The sequence below is a fragment of the Medicago truncatula genome, chromosome 3 (assembly GCF_003473485.1).
Source record: "Medicago truncatula cultivar Jemalong A17 chromosome 3, MtrunA17r5.0-ANR, whole genome shotgun sequence".
In the NCBI taxonomy this organism is placed as follows: domain Eukaryota; kingdom Viridiplantae; phylum Streptophyta; class Magnoliopsida; order Fabales; family Fabaceae; genus Medicago; species Medicago truncatula.
In genome coordinates, this window is record NC_053044.1 from 25637231 (window position 1) to 25661047 (window position 23817).

Here is a 23817-nt window from a genome sequence, read left to right on the forward strand (position 1 = left end):
ATGGGTATTTGTAAGAGGTTTGGTTATCCGGATCTGTTCATTACAGTCACATGCAATTCAAATTGGCCGGAAATACGTGACTTTGTTACTTCCAAAGGGCTTCAAGCATCTGACCGACCTGATATTGTGTGTAGAGTCTTCAAAATGAAGTTGGATGAAATCATGGCAGACTTCAAAAAGAATGAAATATTTGGAAAGGTTATTGCAGGCAAGTCTTACGTTTAATATGCATATTAAAAATAACAAAAAAGGGAGTGCTCTCAATAAATATTATTATATACTTTGAACCTCATCTATATTAATGTCATATGCTATTTTTTGTTACCATAGGTATGTATACTGTCGAGTTTCAGAAGAGAGGCCTTCCACATGCACATATATTATTGTGGTTAGATGGTAAACACAAGTTAATTACCAGTCGGGATATTGACAAGGTAATATCAGCTGAAATCCCCCATCCAAAGTTATATCCAAAGCTACACAGTGCTGTCGCGACATTCATGATGCACGGACCATGTGGAAAAGCCAATCTTAATTCTCCTTGCATGAAGGTTCATAGATGCTCCAAGTATTTTCCTAAAAAGTATAAATTATCAACAACCATTGATGATGATGGTTATCCAACTTACAAGAGACGTGATACTGGAGTAACTGTGCAAAAAAATGGTATTAAATTGGATAATGGAAGTGTTGTGCCTTACAATCCCTTTCTACTTATGAGGTATCAAGGACATATTAATGTTGAATATTGCAATAAGTCCAATGCCATCAAATATTTATTCAAATATGTCAACAAGGGGCCTGATCGTTCCAATATTGAAATCACAAATGGAAAAGGTGTTTCACATGAAAAAGAACCTATTGATGAAATCAAACGGTTTTATGATTGCAGATATTTGTCTCCATCTGAGTCTGCTTGGCGGATTTTCAAATTTGACATTCATCAAAAGTTTCCAGCAGTTATCAGATTGAGCATTCATTTGGAAAATCAACAACCTGTTACTTTTAAAGACAATAGTTCAATTGAGAATATTGTGAATTATCGTGAAATGATAGACACAATGTTTCTTGCATGGTTTAAGGCGAATGAAATATATGAAGAGGGTCGTGGTCTGACATATGCTGAATTCCCTTCAAAATTTGTTTACTTGCCTAATAAACAATTGTGGCAACCAAGAAAGCAAGGTTTTAGTATTGGAAGGCTGACATATGTCCCTGTTGGTGCTGGAGAGTTATATTACTTGAGAGTATTGTTGACAATGCAAAGGGGATGCACAAGTTACCAAAGTATTAAAACTGTCAATGGCAAGATTTGTAAAACATTTCAGGAAGTTTGCAATGAATTAGGCCTTTTGAAAGATGATAAAGAGTTTATAGATGGAATTCAAGAAGCTTTCAACACGGCTACGGGTAATCAAATGAGGAAGTTGTTTGTGAGATTGCTTAACATGAATACAATGAACAACCCACTTGAGGTTTGGAATTCTACTTGGAAGTTGTTGTCTGATGGCATTCTTTACAATAGAAGAAAGACACTAAACATTCCAGGTGATGTTTTCAGTTAACATTTATGAAATTTAAGCACTGTTTATTTCAATTAAATGTATTCTGATGTCTATATTTAAATTAATGTAGATTTACAAATCTGTGATGATGAGTTACAAAACCTTTGTCTCATTGAGGTTGACAATTTATTGATGGCAAATGGAAGATCACTAGAAGATTACAAAACCATGCCTACCCCTGAGTTTGATGATGTCATTGAATTTCAAAATAAGCTCATAGCAGATGAACTCAACTATGACAGAAATGAGTTAGGTATTTTACATGCAAGTTTGGTTGAAAAACTGACTGAAGAGCAGCATTTGGTCTATACAAAGATAATGACATCTGTTTTATCTGGAGATGGTCAATTTTATTTTTTGTATGGATATGGTGGGACAGGGAAAACTTTTTTGTGGAAAACACTTTCTGCTGCTATCAGATCACAAGGAAAAATTGTGCTTAACGTAGCTTCAAGTGGAATTGCTTCATTACTGCTCCTTAATGGGAAAACTGCTCATTCAACATTTTGCATCCCATTGGATATAAATGAGAAATCTACTTGCAATGTGACACAACTTTCTATTAGAGCCAAATTGTTAAGAGCAACCAGCCTATTCATTTGGGATGAAGCTCCAATGATGAATAGATTTTGTTTTGAAGCTTTTGATCGAACAATGAGGGATTTGATGAAAAAGGTTAATAAGGATAACTGTAAAAAACCTTTTGGTGGAAAAGTTGTTGTATTGGGTGGAGATTTCAGACAGATTCTGCCGGTTGTTAGAAATGGTCCTAGAGCTGCAATTGTTAAGGCAACAGTTAGTTCATCAAAAATATGGAAGGACTGCAAAGTATTGAAGTTGACAAAGAACATGAGGTTGACCGGTGATACTACAAACCAATCACGCAATGAACTCAAACACTTTGCGGATTGGATATTGAAAATTGGGGATGGTTTACTAAATCCAGATGAGAATGGAGAAGCACACATTCAAATACCTGAAGAGCTGTGCATTTTACATGGTGAGAATCCATTACTTTCTTTGGTTGATTTTGTTTATCCAGATATAGTTAAAAATATTGCAAATGCTAATTATTTTGAAGATCAAGCAATCCTTGCTCCAACATTAGAGATTGTTGAACAAGTAAATGATTTTGTACTATCTATGATTCCTGGTGACTCTAAAACTTATTTAAGTTCTGATACACCATGCAAGTCTGATGAGGATTACCAGGTTCAAAGCGATTGGTTTACATCAGAATTTTTAAATGATGTCAAGTGCTCTGGGATACCTAATCATCGTTTAACTCTAAAAGTTGGCGTGCCTGTAATGCTTTTGCGGAATATTGATCTAGCAAGCGGTTTGTGCAATGGTACAAGGCTTCAAGTTAAGGAGTTAGGAAAGAATATTATAACTGCCACCGTTATCACTGGAAAAAATATTGGTGAAAGTGTATATATTCCAAGGATGGATTTGGTACCTACTGATTCCGGTCTACCTTTCAAGTTCTCTCGCCGACAATTTCCTATTTGCTTATGCTTTGCAATGACAATAAACAAAAGTCAAGGACAATCTCTTTCCAAGGTTGGGATGTATTTACCTCGACCAGTTTTTACACATGGCCAACTATATGTAGCAATCTCTAGAGTTACAACAAAAAAAGGTTTGAAGATGTTAATCTTAGATGAAGATGGGAACACTTGCACTACAACTTTGAATGTTGTATATCCGGAAGTGTTCGAAAATTTGTAGGGACATCAAATACAAACAGCAAATTCAGAACACAAGATAACATGATTATGTGTATTAATGCTTGCATATTTAACAAGACAAACACACCAAATTTATTTATTTTTTGATGAAAAAACACACCAAATTTAACCAACTTACTTTTTCTCATTAGAGGCCTGATATTGTCTGCAATTCTGCTGATTTTTTGCTTTCTTAGGAGTATCAACTTTGAAGCCTGTTTTTACTTTAAACTACATATATTATTGAATGTTGTCATTTTGATGTACATGGCCTTGAGGTTATTTTGATAGTCTGTAAGCCTGTACGTGGTCTTGAGCTATGGTTCGAAGGATACAAAGTTAACCTTCTATATGAAAATTTAGAATTATGATTACTCCACTATTAAACGTTGACTGTATAACTAAACCAATTATTGTAACTCCTACCACTCCTACCCCATATGCATAGAGGATTTTATGTCAACTATATATGAGTGTAATTTATAATCATTTTTCTCCCCGTGCGTTGCACGGGTGTTAAAACTAGTACTACACAGCCACACATTAATTAATGAAGCATTGGAATTGCACAGATATATCATGCGGTGATGTTTATGGATCGGTTAACTATTAATGAAGCATTGGAATTGCACAGTCATTGAAAAGGTGCATTGAAATACATTAAGCATCGGCAGACTCCAAAGGTTGTGGGAGGGAAATTCAAAAATTCAACTTAGCTTAATGAGTAGGAAAAGTACTAACAAAAATTAAATGTTTAGGTGATGGAGGGAAAATATTAGGTTAAAATTAGGGTGAACAATAGCTTGACCAGATAAACTTTAGTAAGAAAGATTGAGCAAGTTCTATTTAGCTAATTTTTATCGATGACTTAACATTAAATATTTCTTTTTTAATAGACCAAACTTGTCATTGTTAATTAAGCCCATATAAGAAATCAAGATCAGGATTATCTTTCTCTTAACGCATTGTTATGATGTTATTATTGATATAGATGTTTTACACATTATTTATTGATTAGTAAAAGAAAAAGATAGATAGAATACTTATTTAATCATCATGGTCATTTTATAATATCTATCGAGCAAGTTTGATTTAGTTAATATATATTAGAAATTTAACATTAAAAATGTGTTTTTTAAATAGACCAGACTTGTCATCGTTAGATGTACCCATATAGAAAAATCAAGATCACATTGTATATTTTAGGCTTAATTACACTTTTGGTTCTCGTGTTTAAGCCTACTTACGAAACTGGTTCTGTCCTTTTAAAACAGAACAAAACGGTCCTTCAATTATCATTTTTGTTGCATTTTTCGTCCTACCTCCTATTTTCAAACTCCAGAAATGCAGAGAAATGACAGTTTTAGGCGGTTTTAGACCTACCCCTATGCTCAACCATGTATCAATAAGGAATAAAACATGTGAGCACAAGGAATCTATTCTATTCAGCACACTAACAAAAAAAAACCTAATTTGATACATATCTTAGAAATTAGGGTTTTTTTTTGTTAGTGTGTTGAATATAGTGGTTCTTTGTACCCACATGTTTTATTCCTTGTTTATTTCATGGTTGAGCATAGGGGGTAGATCTAAAAATCTAATTTCTCTGCGTTTTTGGAGAATAAAATGGGGGGTAGGACGAAAAATGCAACAAAAATGATAATTGAAGTACCGTTTTGTTCTGTTTTACAAGGGCATGACCAGATTCGTGAGTAGGCCGAAACACGAGGACCAAAAGTGTAATTATATTTTAACTAGAGAAAATGTTAGAAAGAGAGCGTTCTTAACATCTTTCATAAGCCTAATACTAAATAGGTACAATTTTTCCAAGGCTTAAGCACACAACAAACATGTGCTACTAAATAGCGAAATCTTATGAATGACTAATCACACCATTAATACTACATAACCAAATCATACCAAGGTCGGAGTTTATAAAGACAAATGAAACAATAACATAAATGGAAGAGATATTATATATAAATAGACCGGTATGATAGGCCTAATAGGTTTTTTTGTAATCCTTAGTTAACCTATTTAATTAAATAGACTTCATAAAAAGTTTGAACCTAACTTTTTTATTAAACGGACTAGACCAAAGTAAGCTTTAAATAGGTCTGACATGTTTGCACCCCACACACAATTACATGTCATACTGAAATAAAACATATCCTAACCCTCTTCCTAACCCTAACAAACAACCTAGCAAAACCAACTCCCAACCTACCCAACTACACAAATAGTACAAGATACATGACACTACACACACGCGACAATGCACACAAAAACACATAAAATCAATTATCAATGTAAGGCTATTTGTTATTGATATTTATTGATTTCATTTACCTCAATTCAATTAAATCTTTTTTTTTTTTTTTTCCAGAGTATCTCTATTTATCTAGAGAATTTTTATCAAGAATTAATCAAGAGTAATGATAGATATCGCGAGAAATATTGTCACGAAGGCGTCATGACATATGCAATACCCACCGTTTTTTCCACCCTGTCTAAAATTAAAATAAAAAAAAGGAAAATGCTAGATATCAAGAATGATTTTATAAGAAAGATTCAAGAATGACATGGCACAATAATCACATTTAGATTTCAGTCTCATTTATTAATCTTTCATAAAAAAAAATACATAACACCCACCACCCCATGATTTCCGGCCAGACTGAAATTTTATTGGCTAACATTAATTTCAAGACTATTTCTTGATAAAATCTAAGGGTGATTATTCTGCCATGTCATTTTTAAAATTTTCTTGATAAAATCTTTCTTAATATATAACATTGCTCTAAAAAAAAACTGGTTGTCTTTTTTTTTTTTAACCGAAAATATTCTTGGCGAGCATTTCAGGATAGAGAAGTTCGCTCTATATAGCACTTCTTATTAAGCAAAGGTGTGGAGCGACTACACTGTTGGAAAGTTTTCGTGAAATCTATTTTTCATTGTTTTTATTAATTCCCTTCTTTTTAATTCCTTTGAATTAGAGCTGCAATGCCCTTAACTTCTCTTCCAAAAATAATGAGATTTTTTACCAAGATTTCGTTCATCCAAACGTGACCCATTCTCCATCAACAATAGCTCATGTCACTTACACACATATAAAAGGTATTTATTAAGGGAAATTCTACGATGAAGTTGCCAAAATGACTTCTTCGATGAAGTAACCTTACAGCTAATAAGAACACGCCACGTGTGTTAGTTATGTCATGTTATAGTGGCGGATGCATGGTATGTATTGTGTACCTTCAGTCAAATTTAATTGTATTTTAACCCTTAGATTTTTTGAATCATCGAATTAAACTCTTTAGTGTTATTGTGTTGCCTTTCACACTATATTTATTTCATTTCTTCTTTTTGAATTTTTCTTCCTTCTATTTCAGAATATATTTAAATAAACCTTTTTATGATAAACCTTTTTATAAAAAAATATTTCATTATTGAAAATAAATAAACCCAGGAAGATTATGAACATCATCACCATGTTCATACTTTCATCATCTTTTTTATTGAACAAAAAACAAAATAGCTACTCTAATTCACCTCCAAAAATTAAAATGTCATGATTTGTGTTATTAAAGTTTTCAAATCTATGTCGTAAAATTCAGCAACATAGGCGCAAAGATAGGATGAACGCGACGATGACAGCAGTAATCCGGCGATGGTTTAAATGTTGTTTGAACAACACACATTTTTGAATACAGAACAAAATAAAACAGGAACAGAGTAAGACATAAAGCCCACTTGAAGAATTTTGAATCTTCTTCATTCACTAATAGCCATCACATGCGGTTCACACCAAATTATCAATATAAAAAACGTTTTTTTAGATTACCCTCTCTTGTTATCTAGCAATCAAAGTGGGGTATTTACCCCTTTATGATATCTACCAATCAAAGTGTAGTATTTATTGAGAACGTTAATTGTCAAATAAATGACTCAATTTTATCTAAAAAAAAAAAAATCAGCTTTAATCATAAAGTAATTTTTAATACTTTTAATTTTTATTTAATTATAGACAAGATTACATTAGTGATCTTTTATCTTTTTATTTGTAACATTTGTGAAATTAAGGTTTTAACTTTTGTGTTTAAAAGAAGATTTGAAGTGAATATAACATTAATTCACGATATTTGAAGATATATTTGTGTAGAAATTTTTTTGATTCAATGAAGATGATGAAGATTCAAAGGAAGAAGATGAAGATGATGAACATCTTCATCATATTTCTGGATTTTTTTTCATTTTTAATAAAATTATATTTTTAAAAATAAAATTATGTATTTTTTAATAAAAAATGAGAAAAAAGATGAATATGTGCTTTTAAGAGAGATAAAGGACATAAACGGAAAAAAATATAGATAACGGACCAAAGTATTACAAATAAATAAGATAAAGGATCCCTAATGTAATTTTGCCTTAATTATATTTAGGTGTTCAATCTTAATTAATTTACACTGCAGGACTGACTTAGAACAATTAAAATTTCACATCAAATTTATTCCATATGAATGTCCTTAAATATATCAGTTACATGCATAAAGATTCTTCTTCCATTTTGATTGTTCAATTTGTCGTTCCAAACTGCCGCAATTTTCAATTTTCCTGAGAATTGTCGTCGTTCGTTTGATTCCAAATATCGTGAGAATTATCGTTATTTCGAGAACCATGTCAGGTATGGTGACTTGATTTTTGTTTTTGATTTGATTTTTCTTGGTTGTGAGGTAGTTAATTATAACATTTGAATAAGTCGTCATTTGTTGTACTTTGAGGACTGCTAGCAGGTGTTGCCGCTGTGATGTTGTGGGAGTTTGCTAGCATTTTTTTCGGTTGCTGCTGAATTGGTTATGTCATGAGGCTTTTGTTCTTTTGTTTGGACTTAAAGGCTTTGGCTGATAGTGAGACAGGTCTATGCGTGTTAGCAGATTTTAGTAGGTTAGCTGCTTAAATAAAAAAAAAATCAAATCACGATACTTGACGCGGTTCTAGAAACAACGACAATTCTCAATATAATTTAAAACTGCGAAAGTTTTGAATGACAAAATTGAACAATCAAAATGGGAAGAAGAATGAAAAAGAAACAAGATTTGATCAATAAGGAAGAATAAAGAAGAAGAAATTTGAATGAAGAAGATGTTTTTGTTCTCAGATTCGGGGTTCTGAAATGTAAGAAATTTTATGAATGCAAGTGATGAATTTAAGGACATCCAGATGAAAGAAATTTGATGTAAAATTTTATTTGTTACAAGTCTTGTAGTGTAAATTAATTAAGATTGAACACCTTAATATAATTAAATAAAAATTAAAAGTATTAAAATTTACCTTCTGATTAAGATTAACTCTTTTATTTTTAGAAAAAATTGATTCATTTATTTGACATTTAATGTTGCCTATGTATATTACATTTTGATTGGTTGATATCGTAAGAGTGTAATTATTCACTAAACAAGAAAGGGTAACGTAGGCTACACCTTGAAAAAATTATCCTTTTTGAGGGTTTAGAACATTGCCAAAAAATGAGTGATATATAAAATTTAATTTGCTTAATTGCACTTTTCTCCCCTATATTTTGCCAATTGTGCGACTTTGCACCCAATAGTTTTAAACGAGCGATTTTGTCCCCTATAGTTTTCCCCCTTTCTGATTTTATGGTCCCCATGACATTTAGTGCTGATTTTTTTATCAATTAATGTGTGCCACATGTGTAATTCCATTTTTTAAAAAATAAAAAAAATCGTATTTTTCAGATTTTGAGAGAAGGAGCACGTGATTTTTCAGATTTTAAGAAGAAATATCACGTGCCTCATTCTCTCAAAATCTGAAAAATACTATTTTTTTTTATTTTTTAAAAAATGGAATTACACACGTGACACACATTAATTGATAAAAAACAGACATATCAGCACTAAATGTCATGGGGACCATAAAATCAGAAAGGGGAAAAACTATAGGGGGCAAAATCGCTCGTTTAAAACTATGGGGTGCAAAATCGCACAATTGACAAACTATAGGAGGGAAAGTGCAATTAAGTCAATTTAATTTAATTAGTAAAAATGTATTCATAAGGAAAGTAAGGAAATGCAAAAGTCGATAAATTATTTTTATTTTTGTTGCTAACAGTCGATAAATTATTTTACTAAAAATTACATAATGCTTGTATTTTCATGACTAAACAATAAATATTAGTAAAATTGTAAAGAAGCGAAAGCGTACCTTTTATCTAACAATTTCTACAGAGGGCACTTGCTTGAAGATCCAATGCTCTTCTCCTTCATCGGGAACAATGCTCTGTTGAAGACAGAGAACTTCAAGCTTGTGTAAGTGTTGAATATCAGCTGGTAACGTTCTCAGTTGGGGAATGAATGTGTCAGATTCGACTCCACTAATATTTAGTTTCTCCAATTCGTGCATCTGATTGATTGAGGAACATAAAGCACTCATATATTTACTCCAAACACCGGCCAAGCCCAATTCCCTTAGCTGATTTAGCTTTCCTAGCTCTATTGTCATCTTCATCTTCATCATCGTCTAAATAAACCTCCCTTAGAGTTTGTAGGGATGTCATGCCTCCAATACCATCCTTCAATTCAATCAAACGCATATTGAAGCCTCGCAAGCTCCTGCGGCATATTATGATTTTCAAACCTTATATATCTTAAATCCAAAGTCTCTAGGTTCACTAGCATGCCAATGGATTTTGGAAGTTTAGAATATCTACTTCCATTCACCTAGAACCCAAAATATTTCAAGTGGTTTAAACTTCCCAAATCATTAGGAATTTCAAGAAACACCTCATGTGCCAAAGCAAGCACCTTCAACCGCCTATATGTTGTTGGGATTCTCCTCACAAAGGATTCAAGTGATGTTTTATTTGTGAGAACAAGCACTGATCGAACATGTGGGTTTTCAATACCTTCCATTAGAATACCTGAATTGGGTGCTATTGATAGGCGTTGAATCATTCCAGTTAAATACAATTGATTGTTCTCGGTGATATACTTACAAAAGCTTAAATCCTCATATTTTTTAAGGATCATTTCATGCACTAGATCATGAACACGACAACTTCTTACTCTTCCATCAATACTTATTGAATCTACTTGCACCAAACTTCTATGGATCAACTCTATTAAATATCCTTCTGCAACCTCTTTCAATGTCCTTCCCGTTTTTTCTTTCACAAACCCTTCAGCAATCCATTGACAAGTTAATGTCTTTGAATAAACTATATAGTCTTTAGGATATAATCCAAAATACAAGAAACATGACTTGAGGTTGCAAGGCAAATCATGGTAACTAAGTCCTAAAGTTTTTCTTATCACAGGATTTTCATTTGCCTGATCTGCATTTATATTTTCACTAAACTTAGACCATTCAATTGGATTCCTATCTTTGCAAGCTAAAATACCACCAATGACTACAATTGCGAGTGGTAATCCATTGCATTTTTCAACAATTTTGGAAGATATATCTATAAGATTTTCTGGACAATATCCGCTCAAGTCATGGAACACTTTCTTATTGAACAATTCTAAAGATTTTTCTTCGGTTAAACCTTTAAGTTCATGCACTTCAACAAAAGAAGATTTCTTACAAGCATCTACACCATCCTTGTTTCTTGTTGTGATTAATATCTTACAACCATTTTTGTTATCAATCATAGCAAATTCAATATCATACCAAAAATTTGACTCCCATACATCATCAAACACTACAACGTACCTTTTTCCTTGCAAGTAGTTTCTCAGTTTATCAAGTAATAAGTTTCGATCCATTTGAGGAGGAGGATCGACTTCAAACTTGTGCAACATTTTCTGCAACAATTTTTCTATATCATATGGTTGAGACACTGTGATCCATAAACGACAATCAAAGTGTTTAAGGACCCTGTTGTTGTCAAAAACTTTCTTGGTTAGAGTGGTTTTTCCCAGTCCTCCCATTCCACAATGGAGACCACTGTGAGCTCTTCTTTTCCATTTACCAGCCAATCAATCAATATGTCTCTTGGCTCTTCAAATCCCACAACATCAGCTTCATCCATATAAAATGGAGCGTCCCGAAGATTCTTCAATAATGAGGCGTTTCTGTTTGTTGCAGAACTAGTTGATGCTTTATCCGAAGAAGATTGGATATGGAAGCCATGATCTTTTTCACTTGTATCTTTTATTTCACTAATTCGGGATTTGATGTTCTGAATCTTGTAAGCTATTTGGAGACGAAGAATCTTAGTTTTGATCAAGTCAAGACCAGCAGCGCATCCAGGATCAGAAGATTGTTGTTCTTCAAGGAAGATATAATCATCAATGACATCTTCTATGTGAAAAGATGCTTCTATCAGCTGTTTGATCTTTGCTTTGATTTCCTGACTTGTTTCCATGTCTTCTTCAGCATCAGCCATTCTATCTGCATTGTTGATCCTCTTTGATTTAATTAGTGGTAGGATAGTAATGATGTGTCACTTCTAAAAACACTTTTCAATCTCTCTTAAAAACATCTCAACCTCTCTTATTCTATCATCATAATATGATTATGCTCCACTAGTTCAATTTAACATCACATTTATGCGTAAGCAATTTAATATACAATGATACAATTTCTAAAAGATCTAAAAGAATAAGAATAAAGATTGGTAGGCATCCTTAATGTGTACATATCCTTGTATTACTCTCGAAAATTTCAGTTAATCAAAAATATGGTACCATATTTTTTCAGTTGCGTGTCCACTATTTAAAAGCTGAAAAATGTGGTCAATCAACTAAAATGCGTGTGTCCACTATTTTTCCACATAGTTGACCAAATAAATTATGAAAAAATAGTGGTCATGCAACTAAAAAAATGTAGTCACACAGACCATATATTTGATTTACTCAAATTTTTCAAAGTGCTACAAAAGGGTGTACACATTAAGAGTGTCGATATCATTGCTCTTTCTAAAAATATTATGATAGAAAAGCAAAACGTTCACTAAGTTTATACCTTCGTATTCTTTCTTATATTTTTAAAGGTATTGTTATAAACCTTTTAAAAAAAAAATCTTGTGTAAAATTAAATCTTTATAATAATGTACACACTTATTATATTTGTAAATAGTATCTATAAGTATTTAAACAATATTTTATTTTAAATAATTAGCTAAATTAATTAAGTGTAACTTTAATGTATTAATTTTTGTTAGAAAATGATATTTGGATTTATATGTAAAAGGCTCCAAAATTTTCCTTTGGCATATTAACATTCTTTAACAAAATGTTAATTGCATGTTTTTTTTTGTCAAGTAGCCTAGTAGATAGAATTTACCTTTTTCAAAGTGAATAAGTGGAGTGTCCGGGGTTTGAACCCCGGCCCCTGCATATAACAATGCGTGTTTCTTTTAGTACTCTTCAAATAAAAACATAATTTTTTTTCTTCTCATAATGTAAGAATGCCTCAAAATTATTCAAACAATCTCTAATTACTTAGAAGACAAGATGATTATTGGATGTGTCCTTTAATATTCTTGCAAATGTAACCTACACAATAAAAATAAATAAAAAGGATTCACACAAAATCCAATCACATACATTGTTATCAATGTATGCATCCCTTAATATTCTTACAAATGTAACATATACATATTTTCATCTCCTTACTCCACTTGACATGTTCACTCACACTGACTTGAGATCATATCTTGCATATTCATCAAGATAAGTCATACATCTTCTAAACTTTTTTTGTATATGTTTATTTGTTCTATGTAGTAAATTTATTGTGATTAAATTTCTTAATTTTAGGAAACAAACCACGGTTGATCAAATTCAAAAATTGGCAGGATTAATTTGAAGTAGAGTTTAAGAGGTGAATTTAATGCAATACCAAAGCTGTCTAATTCTTTGTTTGCTTTCTTTTCGACATATTTTTAGTAGTTTGACTGTTTAAGAAAATCATGTCTATTCTCATCAACAATTAAGTAAACCACCGTAAAATTTACAAATAAAAAGGTTATTATATATATTCAATGTCTATTATTATCTTACATTTTGCAGGAGAAATTTCTTCATGGCTGAGAATGGAACATATATCCAAAATAACATCGCAACAATGAAAAGTATACGACATCATGAATTCTGATGCGCCAAAAATAAAGAAAAATTTGATGTCATTAAACAAATTGAGGTATAACAATTGAGTTATTCATTTAAATATTAAAATGTCATGTTTCCCCATCTAATAATATAACAATTGAGGTATTCATTTTGCTCATAGCACTTATTGAGTTTGAATAATGTTTCATAAACTTTCAAGACACAATGCAGGGAAGATGCTAATTATTTTAAGTATGTGTTCAACAAATTTTAGACTATTTATTATAAGTTTGTCCTTATTTTATTTGCATGTTTGTATAAGCCATCCTTGGAAATTTTCTATTTGGATTGCTCTGTTGTTCCTCATTTACATCCAGCTTTGTATATTTTGGAGTTGAACTTGTCACTGACCAAATGAAAGCTAAAGTTTCAATTGATATATATAGGCTAAATCAGTTGTTTTGGATTTTCTGCAGTCGAATTTGGAAAGGGTTATATAACTACTTTTAAACTTGATTTATAGAGCTGGAAGTAATTGAAGAGTAAGAATGCAAATTGTGAGCAGCTTCAAGGAGGTTCACAAAAGAGCTTCAGACGAGTTTTACGAACGATGGAGATAAGTAAAAACAAGATAAGTAATACATAACAAAATACAAAGAAAAGGAGTCACAAATCCTAAGATAAGTAAAAACAACAACCAAGATAAGCAAAGTTCACACAACATATTAATTTCTTACAATCATTCAAAGGAAAAGATCTCACAACATATATTATACATCTTAATAACAATGAAAAACAACACATTCTTTTTTATTGAGGAAGGGAAGTGCCAAAACAGAAACAGAAAGAAGCAATGCTGATATAATAGTCCACTTGAATCTGAAATCCACTGATGATAACTATCACCTGTAGTTCACACCAAAATATCAATATGAAACACAATCATTACAATGACTAGACAGTTTAATATAAGATGCCATTCAAAAAATAGTTTAATATAAGGATTGGAAAAATTAGCCCTTTTAAAAATTACATAATGCTTGTACTTTAATGACTAAGCAGTAAATATTACTTCAATTTTTTTTTCTTTCAAATTGGTTAGAAATTTAAGCATACCATTTTTTCCACTCGAAGATCCAATGCACTTCTCCTTCATCAGGAACAATGCTCTCTAGTATACGCCCCGCGCTCTATCAATTGTTGTAAAAAATATTTCTATAGAGGGCACTTGCTTGAAGATCAAATGCTTTTCTCCTTCATCAGGATCAATGCTCCTTACAAGTTTCCTTTTCATATCAACAAGACTGAGAACATCAAGCTTTAAGTGTTGAATGCCAGTTGGTAACGTCATCAACAGGGGAATGTACCATAAAGTGAGCTTTTTCAGAGAACCCAATGCACCTTCGTCAATAAGGATGTTACTCAAGCTACAGAAATCACGAAGATATAGTTCCTTCAAATTCATAAACCATCCATCTTCAAAATGTAACCTTTCCAATTTGTCTTCATAATCAGGAACACCAGAGATATGGAGGGACAACAAGTTTGGCATACTTTGAAGTAATTTCATTGCATCATTCACTTCCTTCAAACGTGGCAAATCCAGCTTAACAAGATTTTGGAGTTTTGAAATCCACTCAGGAAACTTATTTGAATATCCAAAGAGTTTAACACGTTCAAGCCTAGGTGGGGGTGAATTCAAATCCAGATCAATGAAAATGTCTAATTTGATTCCAAAAATATGCAGTCTCTCTAGTTCATGCATCTTATTGATTGAGGAAGATATAGCACTCATATATTTACCACTAACAACAACCAAGCCCAATTCCCTAAGCTGTGTTAGCTTTCCTAGCTCTATGATTAGCTCTACTACCCTATTATCATTTTCATCTTCACCATCATCTAATTTAACTTTACTTAGAGTTTGTAGCGATGTCATGCCTCCAATACCATCCTTCAAATGAATCAAAGACAGAGAATCGCCTAAAAAATGACGTAGCTTTCTAAGCTTGCAAACCTCCTTTGGCATATTACGATTTTCAAACTCTGTAGATCTTAAATCCAAAGTCTCTAGGTTCACGAGCATGCCAATGGATTTTGGAAGTTCAGAATATTTTTCTCCAATCACCCTGAACCCAAAAAATTTCAAGTGGTTCAAACTTCCCAAATCATGAGGAATTTCAAGTTGTTTTGAGCTTAAAGCAAGTACCTTCAACCGCCTATATTTTGCAGGGATCGCCCTTACAAAGGATTTAGGTAATGTATTAGGTTCGAGAACTAGCAGTGATCGAACATGTGAGCTTTCAATACCTTCCATTAGATTATAAGAACTGGTTGCCATTGATAGGCGTCGAGTCACTCTAGTTAAAGAAAATTGATTGTCCTCAGTAATATTCTTGCAAAAACTTAAATCCTCATATTTCTCAAGGATCATTGCATGCACTAAATCATGAACACGACAACTTTTTACTCTTCCATCAATACTTATTGAAACTACATGCACCAAACTTCTATTGACCAACTCTATTAAATATCCTTTTGCAATATCTTCCAATGTCCTTCCCCTCTCTTCTTTCACGAACCCTTCAGCAATCCATTGGCGAGTCAATGTTTTTGAACGAACTATATAGTCTTCAGGATATAATCCAAAATACAAGAAACACGACTTGAGGTAGTAAGGCAAATCATGGTAACTAAATCCTAGAATTTTTCTTATTATGGAATATTCATTTGACTGATCTGCATTTATATTTTCACTAAACTTGTACCATTCAGTAGGATTTCTATCTTTGCAAGATAAAAGACCACCAGTGACTACAATTGCTAGAGGTAATCCTTTGCATTTTTTAACAATTTTGGAAGATATATCAATAAGATTTTGTGGACAACATCCACTCAAGTTATGGAATGCCTTCTTATTGAACAATTCTAAAGATTTTTCTTCAGTTAAACCTTGAAGTTCATGTACTTCAACAAAAGAAGATCTCTTAAAAGAATTTGCAACATTCATTTTCCTTGTTGTGATTAATACCTTAGAACCATTTAAGTTATCAATCATAGCAAATTCAATATCATTCCAAATATTTAAGTTCCATACATCGTCAAACACGACAAAGTACCTTTTTTGCTGCAACTGTTTTATCACTTCATCAATCAACGGCTCTCCGTTCATTTCATATATACTCTGAGGAGGATCTTTCCCTTGTTGTTTGTAAATCTCGAGCAAAATGTCCCTCAACAATTTTTCTTTACTGTATGATTGAGACACTGTGATCCATACATGACAGTCAAATTGTTTTAAGACTTTGATGTTCTCAAAAACTTTCTTGGCCAGAGTAGTTTTTCCTTGCCCTCCCATTCCTACAATAGAGACAACTGCACGCTCTACTCTTCCCCTCACCAGCCAATTAAACAATATGCGTTTGGGCTCTTCAAAGCCCACGACATCAGCTTCATTCATATGAAATGGAGCCTGTCGAAGGTTCTGAAATAATGAATTGTTTATGTTTGGTGCAGAACTACTTGATGCTTTATCCGAAGAAGATTGGAGACGGAAGGCTTGATCTTTTTCACTTGTATCTTTTATTTCACTCATTCGGGATTTGATGTTCTGAATCGTGTAGGCTATTTGGAGACGGTGAGCCATAGTTTTGACACAGTTTGTGGCACCAGCGGCACATCCAGGATCAGGAGCTTGTTGTTCCTCATGGAAGATATAATCATCAATGACATCTTCTATGTCAAAAGATGCTTCTATTAGCTTCTTCATCCTTGCTTTGATTGCATCACTTCTTTTTTTGTCTTCTTCTTCATCAGCGAATCTATCTTCATTGCTGATGAAGTCTTCCATGCTCTCTAGTTCATCTTTCAAATCTGCAATTTCTTTTGGGACACCCCTAATCATGTTGAATGCTACCTTTAATAGTGGAAGCAAATGATCACGAGCGCAGGCAAGTGCAGCGTTACAGTCACACATTTTGTTGTATATTTGATTTTAATTTGCTAATATTGTGAGTGAGATTGAATTGTGAGGAAAAAGCTCATAGTCCTTCAAGATTATATAACATAAAGATCATTGACTTCGAGTTCATGTGAATTATTGAGCTCTTAGTGTTTATTAATTAACCGGTAGTTAAACAATGCATCTCAATCTTAGTTTTATTTATTTTTTTCCACAGATCACAATCTCAGTAGTTAAATAATTCTAAAGATTGTCAACTCTTCAGTGGGGATAAATAATTTAGTTTTGAATGGGCAATTGGCTATGCAATGTGAGGTGTAGTTTAACCATTTTAAAGCCTTAGTCAAAAGAAAGACTTTGTTAACTTAACTCTGGTTAAAGATTGTTTCAACCATGGTTTAAGTTTAATACTCCCAATTGATTCAACTGTCACTAGTTAAAGAGAAGACTAACTTTGTTAATTAGAGTTAATACTCTAAATCAACTAAACCTAGATCCGTGGCTGATTAGCTGTACCATTTTGAAAAAATAAGGGTTAAGAATATATATTTGTCCTTATAAATATTCTAATTTCACTAGGATATAATTTGTCAGAAATAATTTTGTCCGTAAAAATAATTTCACTAGGATATTATTTTTCGTCCGAAAAAATAATTTGTTAAAAATAATTTTGTTAACGATAATGAAATTCAGAGATAGGATATAATTTGTCATCAGCTGAGACAGAATATTACAATTTGAGACAGAATTTGATATTCTTTTTCGAAGAGGCGACATAATTTGATATTCTATAATTAGAGACGAAAATTAAACACAAAAATGTCCATCGCAAGTGTTTTCCATATCTCTAAGTCTTTCTTTGACTAGCCAAAAATAATATTTTTTAAAAAAAATAAATGCATGTAGAGACGGAATATAGAGAGGAATGAAAGTAAAGACCGAATTAATTCCGTCAATAAAAAAAGGTTAATAGTGCTTTAACCTCTATAATATAGATCATTTCTGGTTTTCTCTATGAAATGTTTTTTTTAGATTCATCTTTGTAATTTGAAGATTTTTTGATTTTGTCCCTAGTAAAATCTTTATGGCATCAAATTACAAAATTTATTGTACTTTCGCCCCCTATAATTTGAGTAAATTTCAGTTTGCCCCTATAATTTTAGAAGAAAATTTCGGTTTACCTCATGCCATATAATCGATTTTGTACAGTCAAAGTTCATGTATGTCCAAAACTAAAAATCTTCAAATTATAAGAACGAAATCTTAAAAAAATATTACAGGAAGGAGTATCAGAAATGAGCGATATTAAAATGGGTTAAAATACTATTAACCCAATAAAAAAATTACTAATAAAACAAGATTTTACTCCAAAATTCAAGAGTCCCCCCAACCCCACTATTTCCCCTCATCCAATCCTAAAATTACCCCATCCGTTCACATTTTCATAAAACCCTAAACCCTAAACCTCATTCACCCTATTCTTCTCTCTCCGTATTATATCCATCTCTCCGTGTTGATAGCCATTTGCAATTCTCGCTGATCTGAAAGTGTGTTTCTGGTCGTGTGGATCCATCTTCACCCTCGTTCCCGGTCACCTTTGTTTTCACACTCACATGTGGGATACTGAATGTGATATGAACTCGACAGATTAATTTCTTTTGGTATACTTCCAGTGAATTTAGCATTCAATTCCTATTAATCTTCCAATTTCAGTGCATGCTATAGACTCAATCATGCTAATCACACCTATAACTTGTTTTCCAATCGATGTTTTCTGCATTAAATTCAGTTTATCAATGAAAGATTCTAAACTTCATTTCCAATTTCCCTAAAAACACTCATCCCCTCCGTCCTTGCAACGCTTCTACTTCTCCTCCTTTCAACTATTTTCCTTTCTCATTATAGTATATCTTCTCGGTAAGCAACTCTTCCTATTTTTTTTTTCTTTTCATTTTTCATTGTGATTATCATTCCTCCAATTTGCTACACCGTCACTAATCCAGGTCACGCCACGAAACTTAGCAAGTGTATTTTTGTTTTTCCCCAAAACATAAAAATTGCTTTTGATGTAGGATATTTTTCTTCTAATTTGTTGTTTAAGTCGTTTATTCATCTGTACAATTTTTTGTTGTTGATTTATCTCATCCTTTTGACGTAGTCGGAAGCGTAGACTAACAAGCGCTAAACAGCAGCACCTTTGTTTTGACACATTTTGTGACACCAGCAGCACATCCGGTAGTTAAACAATGCATATCAATCTTATTCGGAATAGATAAGACACCAGCTCTTGATCATTCATCTCACTAGTTAAATAATTTAAATTAGTTTTGAATCGCCAATTGGCTATGCAATGTGAGGTAATCTTTAACCATTTTAAAGTCTTGGACAAAAGAAAGACTTTGTTAACTCAGGTTAAAGATTGTTTCCACCATGGTTTAAGTTTAATAATCCCAACTGATTCAACAATCACTAGTTAAAGAGAAGATTAGCTTTGTTAATTTCCATGGTCGTTCTTTAATTATTTTTTTAAGGTTAGATTTTATTAATTCATATTGACGACTTAAAAAAGTATTTTTCTCTAGTCTCTACACAATTCAAGTAAATGATGACACAAAACGAATTTTTACTCCATTCGGGAGGGTTTTTTTTTTTCTTTTCTTTTGATTCAGGTACTCATGTTTAAATTTTGTTGATGATATTAATGAATTGACCATCAATGGTGGGTCCACAATAATACAGAAATAATACAAAGAAAAGGGGTAGCAGCACCCAAGATAAGTAAAAACAACAAACAAATCTCAAGAGGAAGAAGCAAAGTTCACACAACATATTAATTTCTTACATCATTCAATGTGAAGATCTAACAACATATATTATACATCATAAAATGACAAAGTAGGTATACATAACAATGAAAAACAACACATTCTTTTTTATTGAGGAATGGAAGTGCCAAAACAGGAACACTTGATGAATTTTGAATCTCAAATCCACAGATGACCATCACCTGCAGTTCAATCCAAATTATCAATATAAAACACAATCGTTACAATGACTGTACAATTTAATATAAGGATGCCATTAAAAAAAAACGCTTAATATAAGGATTGGAAAAAGGAAAGAAAGAAAGAAAGAAAGAAAACTTGAAGATCTAGATCAAAGCCCAAATATGATTGATATGTAAAATTAAAATAAATAAATAAATTAAAAGTTATTTATAAGATGTCGAGAAAGTATTTTACTAAAAATTACATAATGCGTATTTTGATGACTAAACAATAAATATTACCACAATTTTTTGTCTTCTTCAAATTGTAGGGAAACGAAAGCGTACCTTTTATCTCTCAATTAGAAAATTACGACAGAGGGCACTTGGTTGAAGATCCAATGCTCTTTTCCTTCATCAGAAGCAATACTCTCTTTAAGTTCATCACTCATATCATAAAGAATGAGAACTTCAAGCTTTTGTAAGTGTTGAATGCCACTTGGTAACGTCATCAGTTGGGGGATGGACCCTAATTTTAGCATTTTCAGACAACCGAATGCACCTTCGTCAATAAGGATATATCTCAATTTATTGAAATGAAAAATAATTAGTTCCTTCAAATTCGTAAACCATCCAACTTGAAAATGTAACCTTTCGAATTTGTCTTCATAATAATCAGAACCATCCGAGATATGGAGGGACAACAAGTTTGGCATACTTATGAGTAATTTCATTGCATCATTTTGTTGCTTCGTAAGTGTCACTCTAAGCTTAACAAGGTTTCTGAGTTTTTGAATCCACTCAGGAAACTTATATAAATTCCCGTCGAATTTAACATGTTGAAGCTTAGGTGGGGGTGAATTCAAATCCAGATCAATGAATGTGTTAGTAGATTGGACTCCACTAATAATTAGTTTCTCCAATTGTTGCATCTCGTTGATTGAGAAAGATATAGCACTCATATATTTACTCCTAACACCGGTCAAGCCCAATTTCCTTAGCTGTTTTAGCTTTCCTAGCTCTTGGATTAGCTCTACAACTCTATTATCATTTTCACGTTCACTATCATTTAAGTGTACTCCACTTAGAGTTTGTAGGGATGTCATGCCTCCAATACCATCCTTCAACTCAATCAAAGACATACGATAGCCTAAAAAATGGCGTAGCTTTCTAAGCTTGCAAATCTCCTTCGGCATATTATCATTTACAAAATATGTATCTCTTAAATCCAAAGTCTCTAGGTTCACGAGCATGCCAATGGATTTTGGAAGTTCAAAACATTTACCTACATTTATCCCAAAATATTTCAAGTGCTTCAAACTTCCCAAATCAATAGGAATTTCAAGTTCATACTTCTTCAAAACCAGCACCTTCAACCACCTATATGTTGTACGAATTCTTCTTTTGAAAGATTCAAGTGATGCTTTAGGTTCGAGAACAAGCAGTGATCGAACATGTGAGCTATCTATTCCTTCCATTATTAGATTATCAGAATTGGGTGCTATTGATAGGCGTCGAATCATTCCAGTTAAAGACAATTGTTTTCCCTCAGTAATATTCTCGCAAAAGCTTAAATGCTTATGTTTTTCAAGGATCATTTCATGCACTAGATCATGAACACGGCAACTTTTTACTCTTCCATCAATACTGGTTGAAACTACTTGCACCAAACTTCTACAGATTAACACTTTTAAATATCCTTCTGCAACCTTTTCCAATGTCCTTTCCCCATATTCTTTCACAAACCCTTCAGCTATCCATTGACGAGTCAATGTCTTTGAACAAGCTTCATAGTCTTCGGGATATAATCCAAAATACAAGAAACATGACTTGAGGTTGCAAGGCAAATCATGGTAACTGAGTCCTAAAATTTTTCTTACTATGGAATATTCCTTAAACTGATCTGCATTTATATTTTCATTAAACTCATACCATTCAATTGTATTTCTATCTTTGGGAGCTAAAATACCACCAATGACTACAATTGCTAGTGGTAATCCATTGCATTTTTCAACAATTTTGGAAGATATACCAATAAGATTTTTTGGACAACGTCCGTTTAAGTCATGAAATGCCTTCTTATTGAACAACTCCAAAGATTGTTCTACAGTCAAACCTTTTAGTTCGTAAACAAAAGAAGATTTCTTACAAGTATTTGCAACATCCATGTTTCTTGTAGTGATTAATATCCTAGAACCCTTTTTGTTATCAATCATAGCAAATTCAATATCATGCAAAAAATGTGACTCCCATACATCATCAAACACTACAACATACCTTTTTTCTTGCAAGTAGTTTCTCACTTCATCAACTAATGACTGTCGATCCATTTGATGGAGACTCTGAGGAGGAACTTTCCTTTGTTGTTTGTAAAACTCGAGCATAATGTCCCTCAACACTTTTTCAATATTGAATGATTGAGACACCATGATCCATAAAAGACAGTCAAAGTGCTTAACTACCTTTTGGTTGTCAAAAATTTGTCTGGCTAGAGTGGTTTTTCCCAATCCTCCCATTCCAACAATGGAGACAACTGTGCGGTCTTCTCTTCCCTCTACCAACAAATCAATCAATTTGTCTCTTGGCTCTTCAAAGCCAACAATATCAGCTTCATCCATATAAATGGAAGCGTCTTGAAGGTTGTGCAATAATGAGGCGTTTTCACTTGTTGGAGAACTACTTGATGGCTTATCGGAAGAAGATCGGATTTGGAAGCCATGATCTTTTTCACTTGAATCTTGTTTTATTTCTCTAATTCGAGAATTGATGTTCTGAATCTTAACTGCTATTTGGAGACGAAGAATCTTAGTTTTGATCAAGTCAAGACCAGCAGCACATCCAAGATCAGAAGATTGATGTTCTTCAAGGAAGATATAATCATCAATGACATCTTCTATATGAAAAGATGCTTCTATCAACTGTTTGATCATTGCTTTGATTTTCTGACTTGTTTCCACGTCTTCTTCAGCATCAGCCATTCTATCTGCATTGTTGATGAATTTTTCAATTCTTTCTAGTTCATCTTTCAATTCTGCAATTTCTTTTGGGACACCCTTAATCATGTTGAATGCTTCCTTCAAGATTGGAAGCAAATGATCACGGGCTAGTGGAAGCAAGTTATCACGAGCGCAGGAAAGTGCAGTGTCACACATTTTGTTGAATCTATGATTTTAATTTGCTACTAGTATTGTGAGTGAGATTAGTGATATGGAAAAAGCTATTAGTCCTTCAAAACTTATATAGCATAAAGTCCAACAGTGTGATCTGAAATTCATTTTTTATTTTTAAATTTTGTCATACAAGAGGAAGCTGTCAATTGCTGTTAGTGTTAAATAACTAACAGTGGCAGTTAAACAATGCAAGTCAATGTTAGCTGTACAACAACTACCAACAAATTTTTTATGAGATAATTCAGGTATTTTTTTGAAAGATTGTATATAATTTAGGATTCAGCTAATTGATATCGTTGACTTTGCAAACTTGTCTTTTTAAGTTGTGCCCG

At 32.6% G+C, this 23817-nt stretch overlaps 4 protein-coding genes across 4 annotated transcripts; 1 reads left to right on the forward strand and 3 right to left on the reverse strand.

Moving 5' to 3' along the window:
- On the forward strand, positions 1-3296 carry LOC112420174 (uncharacterized). Its single transcript, XM_024778845.1, has 3 exons — positions 1-208; positions 331-1548; positions 1636-3296. Exons 1-3 carry the CDS (start codon positions 1-3, stop codon positions 3294-3296), a joined length of 3087 nt encoding a protein of 1028 aa, XP_024634613.1.
- Positions 3297-9749: 6453 nt separating this feature from the next.
- Positions 9750-11115, reverse strand: LOC11430899 (putative late blight resistance protein homolog R1A-10). Its single transcript, XM_024778846.1, has 2 exons — positions 10040-11115; positions 9750-9924 (listed from the first exon to the last, which is right to left on the reverse strand). The coding sequence occupies exons 1-2, from the start codon at positions 11113-11115 to the stop codon at positions 9750-9752; spliced, it is 1251 nt and encodes a 416-aa protein (XP_024634614.1).
- Positions 11116-13985: 2870 nt separating this feature from the next.
- LOC11430900 (disease resistance protein RPM1) lies at positions 13986-17476 on the reverse strand. The gene is made up of 2 exons (XM_024779591.2): positions 14485-17476; positions 13986-14274 (listed from the first exon to the last, which is right to left on the reverse strand). The coding sequence occupies exon 1, from the start codon at positions 17342-17344 to the stop codon at positions 14540-14542; it is 2805 nt and encodes a 934-aa protein (XP_024635359.1). The 5' UTR covers positions 17345-17476; the 3' UTR covers positions 13986-14274; positions 14485-14539.
- A 2526-nt stretch (positions 17477-20002) lies between these two features.
- LOC11430901 (disease resistance protein RPM1) lies at positions 20003-23571 on the reverse strand. Its single transcript, XM_024779592.2, has 2 exons — positions 20664-23571; positions 20003-20336 (listed from the first exon to the last, which is right to left on the reverse strand). Exon 1 carries the CDS (start codon positions 23465-23467, stop codon positions 20678-20680), a length of 2790 nt encoding a protein of 929 aa, XP_024635360.1. The 5' UTR covers positions 23468-23571; the 3' UTR covers positions 20003-20336; positions 20664-20677.
- Between the last annotated feature and the right edge of the window lie 246 nt (positions 23572-23817).